Here is a 17,273-nt window from a genome sequence, read left to right as displayed (position 1 = left end):
CGATGTTTAATTTACAGAAATTACTATTGAAACAAAACTCCTTCAATTAACTGCATACATCGAAAAATTGCTTATTTTAAACAGTTTCTTTGACTACAAACGTTAAGCTGAATTATTTGTTTAAATGATGAAATTAACAGATATCCTTACGCAAACAATACTTTTGAGAAAACTGTTAATTACTTTGGAATTAAGGTCTGGCATTGCTAACATGTTTTTGAATAGAGCCAATTAGATGCTTTAAGAATACTGTTAGTTGTTCCTCCAAATGTTTATAATTAGTACAGAATTAATATTTGTTTATACATCAACAATAATTTAAGTTATGAAACAGTTACTGATTTAACCATATAACAAAAGATATTAACTAGGAATAGTCAAAATAAATTAGGAAATTGCTGACATACACAAAACTAATCATAAAATTAGATCTGGTGCTATATTCTTTAATGCTTACGGTAAACAGTCAGACATGAAAAAATGAAATTTTAAGGAGGCGGATGGCAAAACAAGAGGGGAAGTAAAAAATATATGAGATTGCTTCATCACAACATCCGACTATCCTGATTTAAGTTTTCTGTGTTTTCCTTCAATTGCTTCAGACAAATGTCGGAATGATTCTTTTGAAAGAGCATGGACGGCTTCCTTTCCACTAATCCGATGGGATTGATTACCTTGCCGCTTGGTTCCCTCCCCCAAATCAACCAACCAATCCAAATTTCTCCTTGGTTTCCTTTTCCTTACTTTACAGATTTAATAACATCAGGAATATGTTACAACCCTGACTGACTTCCTCGTCAACTGCTGCTTTCCTTTCATATCCTTTGACTCTAAATCTGTTTTCTGTACAAGTTGTAGATAAAGTTTCATTCTCTGCTACCTCCAGAATTTCAAAGCGGGTGTTCTAGGTAATTTTGTCAATATTTTTCTAAATCTAGAAATGCTATAAATGTAGTTTTTCCTTTCTTCAGTCTATTAAGATATACCATAGGGTCACAATTGCCTCACATGTTCCTACATTTCTTCAGAACCCAAAGCTATGTTTCTTGAAATCTGCTTCATTCCATTCTTCTGTAAATAATTCATGTCAGTAGTCAGTATTTTGCAACCATGACTTATTAAAATAAGGCTAATGTAATTTTGACATCTGTCATATCCTACCATCTTTCTAAATGGAATTATTACATTCTTCTTGAAGTCTGAGGGTATTTTGCCTGTTTCATATATCTTGCATTATCAGGTGGATTTGTTTTGTCATAATATGTTTACCCAAGGATCTTAGTCCTACTCCAGGAGTATTATATCCACTTAGATTTTTCAGTGCTACGTCAAATTCTTCCTGCAATATCATATTACCCATCTTGTCTTTATCAGCTCTTTCTTCCCTTTCCACAATATTGTCCTCAAGTACATTTCCTTTGTAAATGGGAAAAAAAACCCGGATAAGATGCCTGGAACATGTCATCAAAGACATGATAAAAGAACTGAATAATATGTGTTACAGAGTAACCTTCATCACCTATAGCCCAGATGTTAATAGGATGTTAAAACCTAACTATCTTATTCACTGTGGCAGGTATCCAAAAGTGATTTAGTGTTAACAGAATTAGGAAAAGGATAGATTACTACTCACCATAAATATGGCACATTGAGTTTCCAGACACACACAATGAAAAGACTGTTACACTTTATAGCTTTTGGCCAAAGCCGTCTTCAGCAAAGAAAATACATACACATTCACACAAGCAAGCACACCATGTGCACACATCAGCGCTACACCACCAGCTCTGACCGCCAGTGGATATTAATCCTTTCTGGATTGGCTGTTGGCTGGATTGACTGTTGTGGTTGAGTCTGTGTCAAGAATTGTGTAGTTATCACTGTTTGTTTTGTATCCCGCCTGGAAGGTGGTGCACGGGTAGGAGCAGGAAAAGGTGAAAATGTCTTGGTACTGCAGTGTGAATTAAAATCACCTTTACTTTAGAACTAGAGTAATACATAACTTTGCCCTGAGGTGCGAAGCTGAAGTGAAGTGTCCCGGCCATCTGCTCGTAATCAGATGGGCTGAATGTACAGTGGTGCTCGTACAGCTGAACAGAACCTGCTAGAAGGCACTGTCATCGTTGTCTGTCATAGTGCCAACTTAACTGGCAGCTAGCTGTGGCATCCTAGCTATCAATACCACATCCCTCCCCCCTGAAATGAAGCACCGTCATTAAGTATGGCTTCCAACGGCGGGTAGAGGGACCCAGGGGCGGTGCAGCTGAGGGGGCGGACAGCGGAACTGCCAGGCAGACAGCGGAACTGCTGGGGCGTGCTGTCCACCCGTGGCCTCGAATTGCTCGCGTGAGGGCGAGGAAAATGCCCCATGGAAAACCTGCCCAGGCCGTGCACTGCTACTGGGCATGTTCAGATGAGGAGGTGGAGCAACAACCTCCATGGGTGGTGGCGTGACATCAGCCTCAGCATCCATCAGTTCTGGCACTGCAGAGGAATGCGGCAACGATGGCAGCGACAACGGCCGAAGGTGGGGCCGTGGCGGTGGTGAGAGTTGCCCGTCCAGTGCAGGTGACCGGACCGGCAGCGGCGACGACGGCAAGTGCGCCCACAGAGGTGCGAGTGGCGGAGGTGCCGTCGGTGGAGTCATGGGCTGAGGCGGCAGAAGCCGTGAAGCCTCCAATTCTGCCGGAAAACAACCAGCGTCAGAAAACCGAGGATGGTACACACGAATCTGGTTCCGGTGTCAAGTGACAATGCCGGAGGGACCAGAAATGAGAAATAAGGTGCGGCCAAGCTGTCAAAGAATACGCCCCTGCTCCCAGTGCTGCCTGCCAGATAAAATGCGATAGAACACCAAATCATGCGGCGCCAAGCCAGAACGAGGTGAAGCAGCGGGAGTGTGCAGTGGCAAGTGCAATAGCTGCAGGAATGACCGATGGGCGCGGCAGTGTAGCAGTTCCACTGGGGAACGGGCGCCGCGCGGCTGAGAGCGATAGGAAGTAAAGAAAGTCCAGAGCATGCACTCGCGAGAGTGCGTTGCATGCAACTTGCTCATCTGTGACTTTAATGTATGCACAAAGCGTTCAGCCTCGCCGTTCGACTGGGGGTGGAACGGGGCTGAGGTCAGATGGCGAATGCCTTTAGCAGCACAGAACGCTTCAAACTCTGAGGACACAAATTGGGGCCCATTGTCGGAGACAATAACTTCAGGAAGGCCCTCAATGCAAAAAATAGATGTCAAAGCCTGAACAGTACTCACAGATATAGTAGAAGACATAGGGACAACAAAAGGAAAGTTGCTGTACGCATTAATAACTATCAACCAGCGGGTGTCCCAGAAAGGACCGGCAAAATCAATATGAATGCGCTGCCAAGGCGCAGTAGGAGTCGGCCATGCAAAGAAGTGCTGGCAGGGAGCAGATTGATGCTCCGTGCAAGAGTGACAGTTGGCAAGCAAATTCTCAATTTGTTTATCAATGCCAAACCAAGTGCAGTGACGATGCGCTAATTGCTTCATCTTCACTATACCTCAATGACCAGCGGGCAGCAATCTGAGGATTTCTGTTGCAACGCATGAGGTACAACCACACGAGACTGATCATTGTCAGTTTGTAACAAGATAACACCATGTTGTACAGACAAGTTGTGAAGTTGTGCAAAGTAACGCCTCACAAGAGGATCTTGAATCTGCGTAGCAGATGAAGGCCATTGAGTACGAATATACTACAAAAGAATCTGCAAAGAAGCATCGGCGGCTGTCACGGAAGCAATGCGACGAAAATCCACTGGAAAACCATCAGCTAATTCCTTATCTTGCGAATCAATAAACATGCAGGACAGTTCAGAAGAATCAAACATTTTGTCAGGACCGATAGGCAGACGAGACAAAGCATCAGCATTGCCATGCTGTAGGCCGAAACAAGATTTCGTAATTGTAGTTAGACAAAAACAAAGACCAACGTCACAGCTTTTGTGCAGTACGGGCCGGAACTGGCTGTGACGGGTGGAACAATGACGTCAAAAGCTTATGGTCAGTTAACAAATAGAACTTGCAACTGTACAAAAACATCATAGAACTTGGTTACGCCAGATAAAAGAGCTAAAGCTTCTTTCTCGATTTGAGAATAGTTTTGCGGGGCAGAATTGAGCAACTTAGACGCAAAAGCGATCGGCCGATCAACAGAATTAATACGGTGCGAGAGAACCGATCCAATGTCGTGAGAAGATGCATCGAAAGCCAAAACAACTGGTTTCAAGGGATCAAAAGGAATCAAACAATGATCACTCAACAAAGCAGATTTGAGCTTGTGGAAAACAGTGTCACATTCCGAAGACCAAACAAAAGGAACGTTCTTACGCTGAAGGCTATGCAAATGCGCTGCAATCTGCGCTGCATTTGGTATAAACCGAATATAATATGTAATCTTGCCCAACACTGCCTGAAGTTCTTTCAAGTTCCTGGGTGCTGGCAAGTCTCTTATCGCGCTGAGATGTGACGGCGAGGAGTGGATACCCTGTCCGTTAATCGTATGTCCTAAATACTGAATCTCAGTTTGAAAAAATTTGCACTTGTCTCTGTTACACTTTAGTTCTGCCTGCAAAAGAACAGTAAATAAGGCAAGCAAATTCTGCAAATGTTCGTCATGGGTGTGACCTGATACAACTATATTGTCCAGATAATTGGAACAACCAGGGACAGTGGCACACAACTGCTGCAAATAAGACTGAAAAATATCAGGAGCCAAAGCACAACCAAACGGAAGGTGGCGAAACTTGAACAACCCAAGGTGGGTGTTGATCACAAAATACCGCTGCGACTGTTTGTCGAGCAGAATCTGAAAGTATGCATCCTGCAAGTCAATCTTGGAAAAGAATTTTCCCGCACCAAGCTTATCAAAAATGTCTTCAGGACACGGTAAGGGAAGCGTAGCTACCTCTGTCTGGGGATTTACTGTAGACTTAAAGTCAGCACAACTACGGAGCCGACCATTTGGTTTCTTCACACACACTATAGGCGAAGCCCATGGTTAAGCAGAAACAGGCTCAATGACACCACTGTCTTGCAAATGCTTAAGTTCAGCAGCTAGGGTGTCACGCAGTGTGTGCAGTACTGTGCGTGCACGCTGGAAAATAGGCATGGCATTGTCTTTAACTACAAAATGCGCTGCAAAGTCTGTGGCGCAATCAAGGCCATCAGAAAAGAGTTCAGCAAAATCATCGCATATTGCAGCAACACTTGTCTCCATGGTCACTAACGTTGATGCAAAGTACATTGTCCTGAATTGCGAGGCCGAAAAGTTCAAATGTGTCCATGCCAAAAATGTTTGTAGCATCACTAGAGTGGAGCACATGGAAAGCCACTGTACAGGTCGTTGCACCATACATGGCTAGCAAACTGCACACACCGAGCACTGAGATTTCCTGTCCAGTAAATGCAGTCAGAGTGGAATGTGAACGACAGAGTGGGGGCGAACCAAGAAAGTCATACGTTGATGCAGCAGTGTCCAGCTGCATGCGAACAGAACAGCCACAAAGGTTCAAAGTCACAAAAAGTTTCCTCGCATCAAGCTGAATGAGAGAGGAAGTGTCTGGCAAAACTTGATTCACACGATGAGCTTTCGAAGCATTTGAAGCAGATGGCTGTGAATAAATGGCATTAACATCCATAGGCTGATATGAATCATGATCACGGTGGTTTCCGTTGCGGTGACGCCCACGTGAGTCGCGCAGACGGGAGACATGTTGTGAATTAGAGTTTCTCTTACTGCACACAGCTTGAACATGTCCTTTCATACTACAAAAATAACACAGTGCTTGATGGGGTGGGCAACTGTCCCGTGGGTGGGCACGAAAACAGTTCGGACATGATTTCAGTTTCTGAGAGGGTGCCTGGTTTGAACCATGTTTACGTGTGCGGGAGCAGCACGGTGTGGCTGGCGCCAGGCAGGAGGGCGCATGTTGTGCCGCACTAACCGTACACACAACCAGGGTCACATCGAACGTGGAAGTAGCCATGTCTAATTTATCTTGTCTGTCTAGCAAGTCCACTACTTCCTGCAAAGACGGGTTTTTAAATCTGAGGATTTGTTCGCGGATGCGGTGATCCTCCACATTCTGCGCAATAGCATCTCTAATCATTATATCCGCATATGAGCGTCCACATGAGCAATTAAAGTCGGAATCAAAAGTTAGTCCCTGAAGATCTGCTAACCAAGATTTATTCGACTGAGCAGGGCCACGCCGGAGGCGAAAGAATTTGTACCGTGCAGCTACCACATTTACACTGTCACAGAAGTGGGAGTTCAAAGCATCAATCACTTTGTCGTAAGTTTTAGTTTCTGGGCGGGTGGTGGGAAACAATTTCATGAGCACACGGTACAACACAACACCCATGTTGGCAATGAAAAAGGCAAGCCGCTCTGTACGTGGTATGTTGTATGCTGCGAAGTGTGCCTCGAGCTGTGTGATGTATTCTGGCCAGCATTCAACGTCAGGATTGAAGGCACGAAATGGCGGCACCGTCGGCAAAGGCATAGGTACAGGCATTGGCGTTGGAGGCACCAAAATAGCTGCAGATTGTAGTGTGTCCAGTCCACTTATGGCAGCAAGCAGCTGCGTCATTTGCTGAGCCTGAAAACGTACAAGATCAGACAGCGAAATGGCGGCACCGTCAGCGAAGCCATAGTTTACACAAATGAAAGTCTTATACTGAAGCTAGCACGAAAAGAAAGCAGTACCGAGCAAGAAAGGAAATGATAGGGGAAACCTCCTCACCAACTTTTGTATCCCACCTGGAAGGCAGCACGTGAGTATGAGCAGGAAAAGGTGAAAATCTCTCGGTACTGCTGTGTGAATTAAATCACTTTTACTTTAGCAACAAGAGTAATACATAACTTTGCCCTGAGGTGCAAAGCTGAAGCGAAGTGCCCCGGCTGTCTGCTCTTGATCAAATGGGCTGAATGTACAGTGCTACTCGTAGAGCTGAACAGCGCCTGCTAGAGGGTGCTGTCGTCGTTGCCTGTCGTAGTGCCAATTTAACTGGCAGCTACGCCGTGGCATCCTAGCTATCAAAACCACAGTTTGTCTGGTTTGTGAAGCCAGTATGAGCAGCAAATTGCTTAGTTACAATGCCCCTATGGCGATTTGATTGTGGTAGTGGTTTAGTTGTTTCTTTCGTGACATTGTTCATAAGAATAGACCTGTATGCTACAAATACATGGATAGTGATTATAGCTATCATACCTACTTGTTGCTGGAGTTGATGCAGCTGAATATAAGAAGATTATCCCTAATGAAAAAAAGTCTTGATTCCAATTGTAAAAGGAGGAAATTTCATTTCCATGTTTTACACTGAGCTTGAATAATATCTATAATAAGTTGTAGATAAGGTTAGCAGAACTAAGATTATGTACTCAGATTTATGAAGTGACGTGCATGGGTGCAGAACTAGGACACACTTGGACAAATATTATTCGTATTATATGTTTATAACTTGCATTAGAATTTCAAAATTTTCTTTTTTTCATATTTTGTGATTTTTTTCAGGAAATATTATCTTATAAAGCATTCAGTTAATTTGAAAAAGGTGTTCATGTCATTTTAAGTTTAATATGTTGCGCTAAACGAAGAAAAAGTAGAGTTATTCAGTCATGAAATTATGCCACAGTTGTGAAAAAAAAAAATCTACATTGCTGGCCATTAAATTTGCAAAACACAGAAAATAACATGCAGCAAATGTGAAATTGACATGAAGTGTGCTCCCAGCACAACCACACCAAGTATGTAGGGGTAATGCTGTCTTCATTCTCAATATAAGGAAAGATAACAAAACAGTTAATATAATGGTAAGACAGAGATTTAGGAACCAGGTTTTAAATTGTAAGACATTTCCAGGGGCAGATGTGGACTCTGACCACAACATATTGGTTATGAACTGCAGATTAAAACTGAAGAAACTGCAAAAAGGTGGGAATCTAAGGAGATGGGACCTGGATAAACTGACTAAACCAGAGGTTGTACAGAGTTTCATGGAGAGCATAAGGGAACAATTGACAAGAATGGGGGAAAGAAATACAGTAGAAGAAGAATGGGTAGCTTTGAGGGATGAAGTAGTGAAGGCAGCAGAGGATCAAGTAGGGAAAAAGACGAGGGCTAGTAGAAATCCTTGGGTGACAGAAGAAATATTGAAGTTAATTGATGAAAGGAGAAAATATAAAAATGCAGTAAATGAAGCAGGCAAAAAGGAATACAAACGTCTCAAAAATGAGATCGACAGGAAGTGCAAAATGGCTAAGCAGGGATGGCTAGAAGACAAATGTAAGGATGTAGAGGCTTATCTCACTAGGGGTAAGATTGATACTGCCTACAGGAAAATTAAAGAGACCTTGGGAGAAAAGAGAACCACTTGTATGAATATCAGGAGCTCAGATGGAAACCTAGGTCTAAGCAAAGAATGGAAAGCAGAAAGGTGGAAGGAGTATATAGAGGGTCTACACAAGGGCGATGTACTTGAGGGCAGTGTTATAGAAATGGAAGAGGATGTAGATGAAGATGAAATGGGAGATATGATACTGCGTGAAGAGTTTGATAGAGCACTGAAAGACCTAAGTCGAAACAAGGCCCCGGGAGTAGACAACATTCCTTTAGAACTGCTGACAGCCTTGGGAGAGCCAGTACTAACAAAACTCTACCATCTGGTGAGCAAGGTGTATGAGAAAGGCGAAATACCCTCAGACTTCAAGAAGAATATAATAATTCCAATCCCAAAGAAAGCAGGTGTTGACAGATGTGAAAATTACCGAACTATAATAAGTCACGGCTGCAAAATACTAACGCGAATTCTGTACAGGCGAATGGAAAAACTGGTAGAAGGCGGCCTCGGGGAAGATCAGTTTGGATTCCGTAGAAATATGGGAACACGTGAGGCAATACTGACCCTACGACTTATTTTAGAAGCTAGATTAAGAAAAGACAAACCTACGTTTCTAGCATTAGTAGACTTAGAGAAAGCTTTTGACAATGTTGACTGGAATACTCTCTTTCAACTTCTGAAGGTGGCAGGTGTAAAATACAGGGAGCAAAAAGCTATTTACAATTTGTACAGAAACCAGATGGCAGTTATAAGAGTCGAGGGACATGAAAGGGAAGCAGTGGTTGGGAAGAGAGTCAGACAGGGTTGTAGCCTCTCCCCGATGTTGTTCAATCTGTATATTGAGCAAGCAGTGAAGGAAACAAAAGAAAAATTCAGAGTAGGTATTAAAGTCCATGGAGAAGAAATAAAAACTTTGAGGTTCGTCGATGTCATTGTAATTCTGTCAGAGACAGCAAAGGACTTGGAAGAGCAGTTGAACGGAATGGACAGTGTGTTGAAAGGGGGATATAAGATGAACATCAGCAAAAGCAAAATGAGGATAATGGAATGTAGTCGAATTAAGTCTGGTGATACTGAGGAAATTATATTAGGAAATGAGACACTTAAAGTAGTAAAGGAGTTTTGCTATTTGGGGAGCAAAATAACTGATAATGGTCGAAGTAGAGAGGATATAAAATGTAGATGGGCAATGGCAAGGAAACCATTTCTGAAGAAGAGGAATTTGTTAACATCGAGTATAGATTTAAGTGTCAGGAAGTCATTTCTGAAAGTATTTGTATGGAGTGTAGCCATGTATGGAAGTGAAATGTGGACAATAAATAGTTTAGACAAGAAGAGAATAGAAGCTTTCGAAATGTGGTCCTACAGAAGAATGCTGAAGATTAGATGGGTAGATCACATAACTAATGAGGAGGTATTGAATAGGATTGGGGAGGAGTTTGTGGCACAACTTGACTAGAAGAAGGGATCGGTTGGTAGGGCATATTCTGAGGCATCAAGGGATCACCAATTTAGTATTGGAGGGCGGGACAGAGGGTAAAACTCATAGAGGGAGACCAAGAGATGAATACATTAAACAGATTCAGAACGATGTAGGCTGCAGTAGGTGCTGGGAGATGAAGAAGCTTGCACAGGATAGAGTAGCATGGAGAGCTGCATCAAACCAGTCTCAGGACTGAAGACCACAACAACAACAAAACAGGTTACTTATTCAGAAATCATAATTGAATATTGGTTGTTCGTGAGATCATTTAATGCTTTTTAGAAGAAGAAGAAGAAGAAGAAGAAGAAGAGGAAGAAGTAGTGTCTAGCAGCTTGTGATTGAATTCGATACCAATAGTATGTTGTGTACCAAGACTGTGGTTTATTGTTATGCAGTATTTTTGCCGACATAGGTAACTTAGAAGTAGATATCCTCAAAGTAGTGACGGAGCATAAATTACTTAATAAAAGCAAGTCTTCTGGTTCAGATTGTATACCAATTAGGTTCCTTTCATAGTATACCAGTGCTATGGCTCCATACTTAACTATCATATACAACTGCTCGTTGATGAAAGATTCGAATACCCAATGGCTGCAAAGTTGCACATGTCTCACCAATATTTAAAAAAGGCAGTAGGACCTATCCACTAAATTACAGGCCCATATCATTAACTTTGATATGGAGCAGAATTTTGGAACAAATATTGTGTTCAAACATGATGGATTACCTTGAAGAGAATGGTCTATTAACACACAGTCAACAAGGATTTAGAAAACATAAATCAGCAGAAGATCAAAACCATTTGCAAAATTATTTGGAAAAGATATCTATATGGTGCAAAAATTGGCAATTGATCCTAAATAATGAAAAGTGTGAAGTCATCCAGATAAGTGGTAAAGGTAACCTGTAAAATTTGGTTACACAATACATCAATCAGATTTAAAGGCCATAAATTGAACTAAATACATAGGAATTACGAGTATGAATTACTTAAATTAAAAAGAACACACAGAAAATGTTGTGGGGAAGACGGATAAAAGGCTGTGTTTTATTGGCAGAACACTTAGAAGATGCAACAGGTCTACTAAAGAGACTGCCTACATTACGCTTGTCTGTCCCCTTTTGGAGTATTGCTCCTTTGGAGTACTGCTGCACAGTGTGGGATCCTTACCAGATAGGATTAACAGAGAACATCGATAAAGTTCAAAGAAGGGCAGCATGTTTTGTATTATCGAGAAATAGGGCCGAGAATGTCCTGCACGTGATACAGGATTTGGGGTAGTCGTAATTAAAACAAGGCTTTTCTCATTCCGGCGGGATCCTCTAATGAAATTTGAGTCACCAGCTTTCTCCTCCAAATGAAAAAATATTTTGTTGGCACTGACCTACATAGAGAGAAACAAAGATCATAATAAAATAAGGGACGCAGTGTTTGCATGGAAAGGTATAGGTTTTTGTTTTTTCTGCATGCTATACGAGAGTGGAATAATAGAGAATTATTTTGAAGATAGTTTGATGAACCCTCTGTGAGGTGCTTAAGTGTGACTTGTAGAGTAGCCACGTAGATTTAGATGTAGCTGTAGACATTGACACTGCTTGCATTGTTCGGGATCCCTCGGCTGTCAAGCAAATGTGGTCATATCTGGAACCACCCATTTAGCATGTCAACCTTTGTAGCTGTTTCCCTCACTGTAGCAACAGAGAGAGTTGTACCAACAGTATTGCCGCCAATGACAGCACTGGACACACGAGTGGCATCACATCAACTTTTCCAAGAAGTCCTGTTTCTACGTGTGGTATAATGATAGACATATTTTTTGTGATGGCTAAATTTAGAACGAACACTGCCAAACTATGCCCGTCATTAGTTTACAAGCCTATCACCAGTAGTGATACAAAGTGCTCTTAGTACAAACACAATCATCTCTGGTTCACACAGCTTTTAATTTGGACAGCAGAAATGTAATTTCTGCTGTTTTCAGGTCAGTAGTCATGCCCCATTTTGAGGTCTTGCTTATGTTATCTTTGGACAGGGTAATGGAAAACTGTGTGTTGCCTGTGCTATCCGTACCTACCTCATAACAGATGCTGTTCCATTGTTGTTCTGGCCAGAAAATTCCTCATATTTCTGACCCATTGGAAACCTTAAGTCACAGCATGCCGAGAGGTTCTCACACGACCACATGCCAGCTGTTGTTATTTATGAATTCTGGCTTAGTGTGGAAACAGCAAGGGATGGGGTATCTGTACCTGTCATCCAAACTTAGCTGTCTTGACACGCGGCTAGGTTAGAAGCACTGTTGTTACTGGAGCTGGCACATCTGTGTACTAAATTTTTGCGCCTTGTATGCCTTGAATTAACCTACAAATTCAATCATTTCGACTCTATATGAACAATGAATACGATGTTGTTGCTTTGTATACTTCATGGTGTTGAAATTTTAGTCACCAGAAGTGTAGTTTTCTCCAAACAACAGTCTCTTTATGTAAAAATATTTGCTTTCCATTGCATAAAGCAATGAAGTACACAGTTGCTACATATTGGTATAACACATAACTAACTCATGTCTAGATGTTAACCACTTACATTGAAACAACATATTCCCAGAAATGTAAATCTAATATGATTGGATAGCTAAAAAAATCTATTGACCAAATGGCTGCAGAAGAAAACAAACACAAAAAAATTATGGAAGTGAGCAAGCTTTCAGAGCCAGTGGCTCCTTCTTCTGGCAGAAGAGTTGAAAGGGAGGGAAGAGGGATGAAAGAAAAGGACTGGTGAAGTTTAGGAAATGGGGAGAGTTACAGAAAAGACACCCAGAACCTTGTGTCAGGGAAGACTTACCGACAGAGATGGGAAGGATTGACTGAACCAGCACATTTCAATCACAAGCTTGCACATTTCTGTAATTTGCACGGTTTTTCTCCTGTCATCACTTGCAAAGTTCATTTTTTATCTATCTAGTTATATTTTTGGAAATCATTGTCGTTGATACAAAAATGAAAAATGTAAATCTTCAGATTACAAAAAACATGGGTATTATATATTTCAGAATATCATTAAGTCTATTAAGTTTCAAATTACTCTAATTTTCTATCCCACATTAAGTTTTACTTGGTATTTACTCTTTATTAAATAGATGGAATTAATGTTCATTGTGCAGCAGATGTTCATCTTTTACTGGTATCCAAAAATCATGAATGCCATTCTGTCTGTTATTATCTTTAATATGCTATCACAGTACAACATTTTCTTCCTCTAAATCAATTCAGGCATACCTTCAGCTCCGAATGGGTTTCGAATCCATATGATTTTGTCAATTTTACTTGGTTTAAAGTAGTTTTTGATCATTTGATAAGCTGTGGTATATTATCGTAGGAAACAGATTTTGTATTGCAAGACAAATAAACTTCACTGGAGATTGGAAACTGGTGCTGCAAAAGAATAACCATGGATAACTTCATAACTGATATTTCTATTGCATAGTGCTTTTTTTTCTGATAGCCGAAATCTTCTATTTTTAGTTTTTAAATATGCACGTTATGTCCTCATTTGGAGGGATCCAACACCTTTAGTTTTGAAAGATATCACATTATGGTGATAGTTCAACAAAAAAATTTGTTTACAAAGTTTATGGCACCTAGTATTTTTCATCCTAAAAACAAGCATACATTTCTTGCCATAATTTGAATGTACAAAACAATACATGGGCACATATTGTCATAAGTTGAAACAGTACAGCAGTGACGTGCATTTGGCTCCAACATACTTATGCAAGTTTTTCTTTTTCTTTTTTTTTTTTTTTTCTTGCGTAGTTTATTCAGAAATGTTCTAAGGATTCTTCCACTGGAGTAATCAACTACTTTAATGGGAGTGCTTCTCTGTGAATGACGGAGTATGCCCATGTTAAATATGAAGCTTTGTTTCAAATAAATACATGCAATCCTCCATAACAGCCAGATATCAGATGGCCACAATGAATAGACATACCATTGCACTTTCTCCCCTTGAAATTGCTCGTAAACAGGTGTTCAGTATCTCGAATACATCTGGAGCTTTGGTACTAGCAAGGCACATACTTTGTGAACCAAAGTCAGTACTTTGATTCATAGTCTCTTTATCGATCACTGTTGCAGAAAATGTCTAATATCAAAATATTTTCACACTGCTTCCATGGGATACCATGGTGCTGTGGTTCACAGTTTGGGAACCACTGACTTAAACCATTGAATGCTCTGACAAAAACACTACAATCATACTTTCCTGGAAGTGACTGCAATCTTCAATGGGCCATTTAGGTTTTGGGTCAAATACTGTATATTAGTGTGTTTCATGGGAAGATGCATTACAGTAGCTAAAGTTCTGAGAGAGATAACATTAAACCTGTAGCATAGACTGAACTTTTCATTAAGGCAAGCAGTTACAAAAGAGTAATATGCCATTTATTAAAAATAAAATTACCTTTTTGCCAATTTGTGCATCACTGGGTTGTAAAATTCGGACATCAGCTGGCACAGGAGATTCTTTTCAATTGATAACAGAGCTAAGATTATAAAGCTGTTCAAGTTTGTGGACTGCGTACATAGTTCTTTATTCATTTTATGGCTGAGAAGGTTCTTTAAGTTGAGGCGCTGGATGCAAGTCTACTTCAGATAAGTTCAAAGGGTTTTACAATTTTGCAGTATGCAGTCTGGTGTCAATTTAACGATAACCTCAACAAATCACCAAATCTGGGAATATATGCAACTACTAGCTGTGATCTTAAACAGGCAGGAAAAACAAAAAAGAAAAAAAAATTTATAACAGTTGTTTGTGATTGTAATGTAAGTTCAAGGTAACACAGTTTACACTGATCACAATTATGTACATTTAAAAGTTTCAAAAATAAGAGGGTCCAGGCACAAGACAATAACTTACAACTTTATGTTGATATTAAAAAAATTTCACCTTGTACCCCTCTTACGAAGTACAAAGGAAAATATTTTACTGTACATACTTTATCTTTTCTCAGGAATATGCCTTATAGATGAAACCAACACAGAAGAGCAAGACAAAAGTGAAGTGAAGGTGGACTTAGGCTTTGTTTCTGGAGTGAAACCAGCATACACACTTCCTGCAGATGATGACAGTAATACACCAGCTGTTGGTGACACAGATGCAAGCTTAGAGGAACTAATGGCACAAATGAAAGCTGTATGAATAAGTACCAACAATTTGATGTTTTAATTGATGTAATTACAAATAGATGCATTTTTCCAGTAAAATGTTTTTATTTTATAAAATTTGTTTTTCCCTTGTTGTTGTTGTTACCCTCAGTCAAACTCAATTCAGACAAGAGAATACATTTGTCATCAACATACAATGTGTGTCCCAAAATTCATGAATGTATTATTTTGCTGGCCCACGTCAAGTTGTGTCTTGTTTGGATGGTTCCAGGTAAGTGGGGTTGGTGTAGGGGCTCTCAGCCTTGTAGCACACCCTAGCTCAGTCTGCTCCAAGCATCAGTGGTGCCAGTATCACTGATTTGCTAACTTGGCCATCAGTCCTTTTCTCTGGGCAGTCATAATTTTTGTAGCACTGTCCCAATTTTTTTCAAAGGTAGTTTCAGACACCTATTTAGCCTGGATTTAGCAGTTATGAAATTATTTATCCTCAATTTGATATTTATTTAATCTGTATCGGTATATTTTATTATTAGTTTTAGTGAAGTTGGTGAAACTGTTTTAGCAAACAGGGATTCTACTCTTACCAAAGAGTCCCCACTTGCAGTGTTGCACACAAGGCACTGAGCTTGTTTCTTCCACCATAGTCATCTATACATCAGCAATTATATCAGACTGCATTTTGTGCTTCTTAGTGTTATGCTATATGGCAGTAGTTAAGTTTAATTCTTTTTCTTTGTCAATGGCCTTTCTTAGCAGCTTGAATGAGTTCCAAGAAGTGCAAGTGCTCCTTCAATAAAAAATTACAAAAAGAATTTCCATTCTTCAGTGACATTATTTCTTCTGACTCAAAAGGAGAAGTGAGATGCAACACATGTGCTTCTGCTGTTGGACTGTGAGCTGATACTACTAACTGTACTTGTGGAGGTGTTGGAAGAAAAGGTCAGTTCAATGTTTTTACCAAACAACAAGTGCTACTCGGCCATGGACTGAGAGCGGTTGTGTGAGCTGCCAATGTATTGCATAATACCGTTTTCCCATATGGATAACGTATGGAGCAGAGGAATAAAGCACAACTTGCTGTAGAAACTATGAAAGCATTGTTCCTCACTAGATTGATTTATGATGAAATTTGCATTGATTTATTCATATGCTGTTGAAGAATACAGACATTCTAAAGAAAATTCACAGCTCTGATAAATACAGTTGGACTGCTCACACTACTTCATCATTGTATTTACTGCATTTAATTAAGATCTTTTCAATTGCCTTTTTGTGCTGTATCAAAAGTTGTAATGTACCCCACATATGGGGCTAGAAAGTAAGGCCACGTTAGATTTAGTGCACCACTGTTTTGAGACCATGTCATGGCATATACTTTCAAACAACATTGTGCAATCAAATTCCACACAAAATTTGACAAAAAACTGTATAAACTCATTAACTGCATAAAGAAGCCTACCAGGAGTACGCTCTTTCATATGTATAAGTTACGAAATGAATGAAGTAGTTTTAGGGTAATCAGAAAAGGGCAGATGATGATCCGTGCTCAGATGGCGACCAACAAGCCAATATGACTTGTGTGCATGGGTTGTTGAGTAGTGACCATTGAATGGCTGTTTCTGCTGTTGGCAGACATTCTAAACATACGGAAAATCATTGTGTATCGCATTGTTGTGGAAGAATTGAAATTGTGAAAGCTCTTTGTTGAGCTGGTTCCCAAACTGTTGATGCATGAACAAAAGGCCGATTGAGTGTCAGTCATGGGTGAACTGAAGGAACGTCTGAAAATTTAGTCAAGTTTTCTGAACAGTGCTATTTATGGTGATGAAATTTTGACATTTCAATACAACCCAGAGATGAAGTACCAGAGTGCTCAATGACACACCCCAGAATCCCTGATACAGAAGAAGGTGAGGATGCGAAATCCAAATTGAAGAAAATGTTCTTTGTCTGTTTCAACACCGAGTATGTGGTTCACAAAGGTACTCGTCTCTAAAAGTGATAGTGGGCAGTCGTATTACGAGTTCCACCAAGTTAATAATGTTAAAAAATCTGTTTGTCTCTACAAGTGGTAGCGGGCAGATGTATGAAGAGTTCCGCCATATGAATATTGTTCAAAAATGTGTATTCTAATCGGACAGTAAAGAAGTGTTATAAACGTCATTTGGCAGATGAAGTTTACTAAAAAAACCACCTGTTCATCATTCTGTGCCACACGGAGAATTCTGCATCAAGAGGATCGAAGCAAACAAG

General features: G+C 40.4%; 1 protein-coding gene across 1 annotated transcript in view; it reads left to right on the top strand.

The window, feature by feature from the left end:
• Positions 1-15,137, top strand: part of LOC124604286 (ubiquitin-like modifier-activating enzyme 5) — a 125,267-nt gene extending 110,130 nt beyond the window's left edge. Inside the window, exon 7 of the mRNA XM_047136465.1 lies at positions 14,867-15,137. Coding sequence (XP_046992421.1) covers positions 14,867-15,054 — 188 coding nt within the window. The 3' untranslated portion in view covers positions 15,055-15,137. The remainder of the gene's footprint in view (positions 1-14,866) is intronic.
• Positions 15,138-17,273: the final 2,136 nt, after the last annotated feature.

This window comes from Schistocerca americana, chromosome 1 (assembly GCF_021461395.2).
Source record: "Schistocerca americana isolate TAMUIC-IGC-003095 chromosome 1, iqSchAmer2.1, whole genome shotgun sequence".
NCBI classification, from domain to species: Eukaryota; Metazoa; Arthropoda; class Insecta; order Orthoptera; family Acrididae; genus Schistocerca; species Schistocerca americana.
Note: the sequence above shows the minus strand (reverse complement) of the source record. Positions and strands in the feature narration are given on the sequence as shown.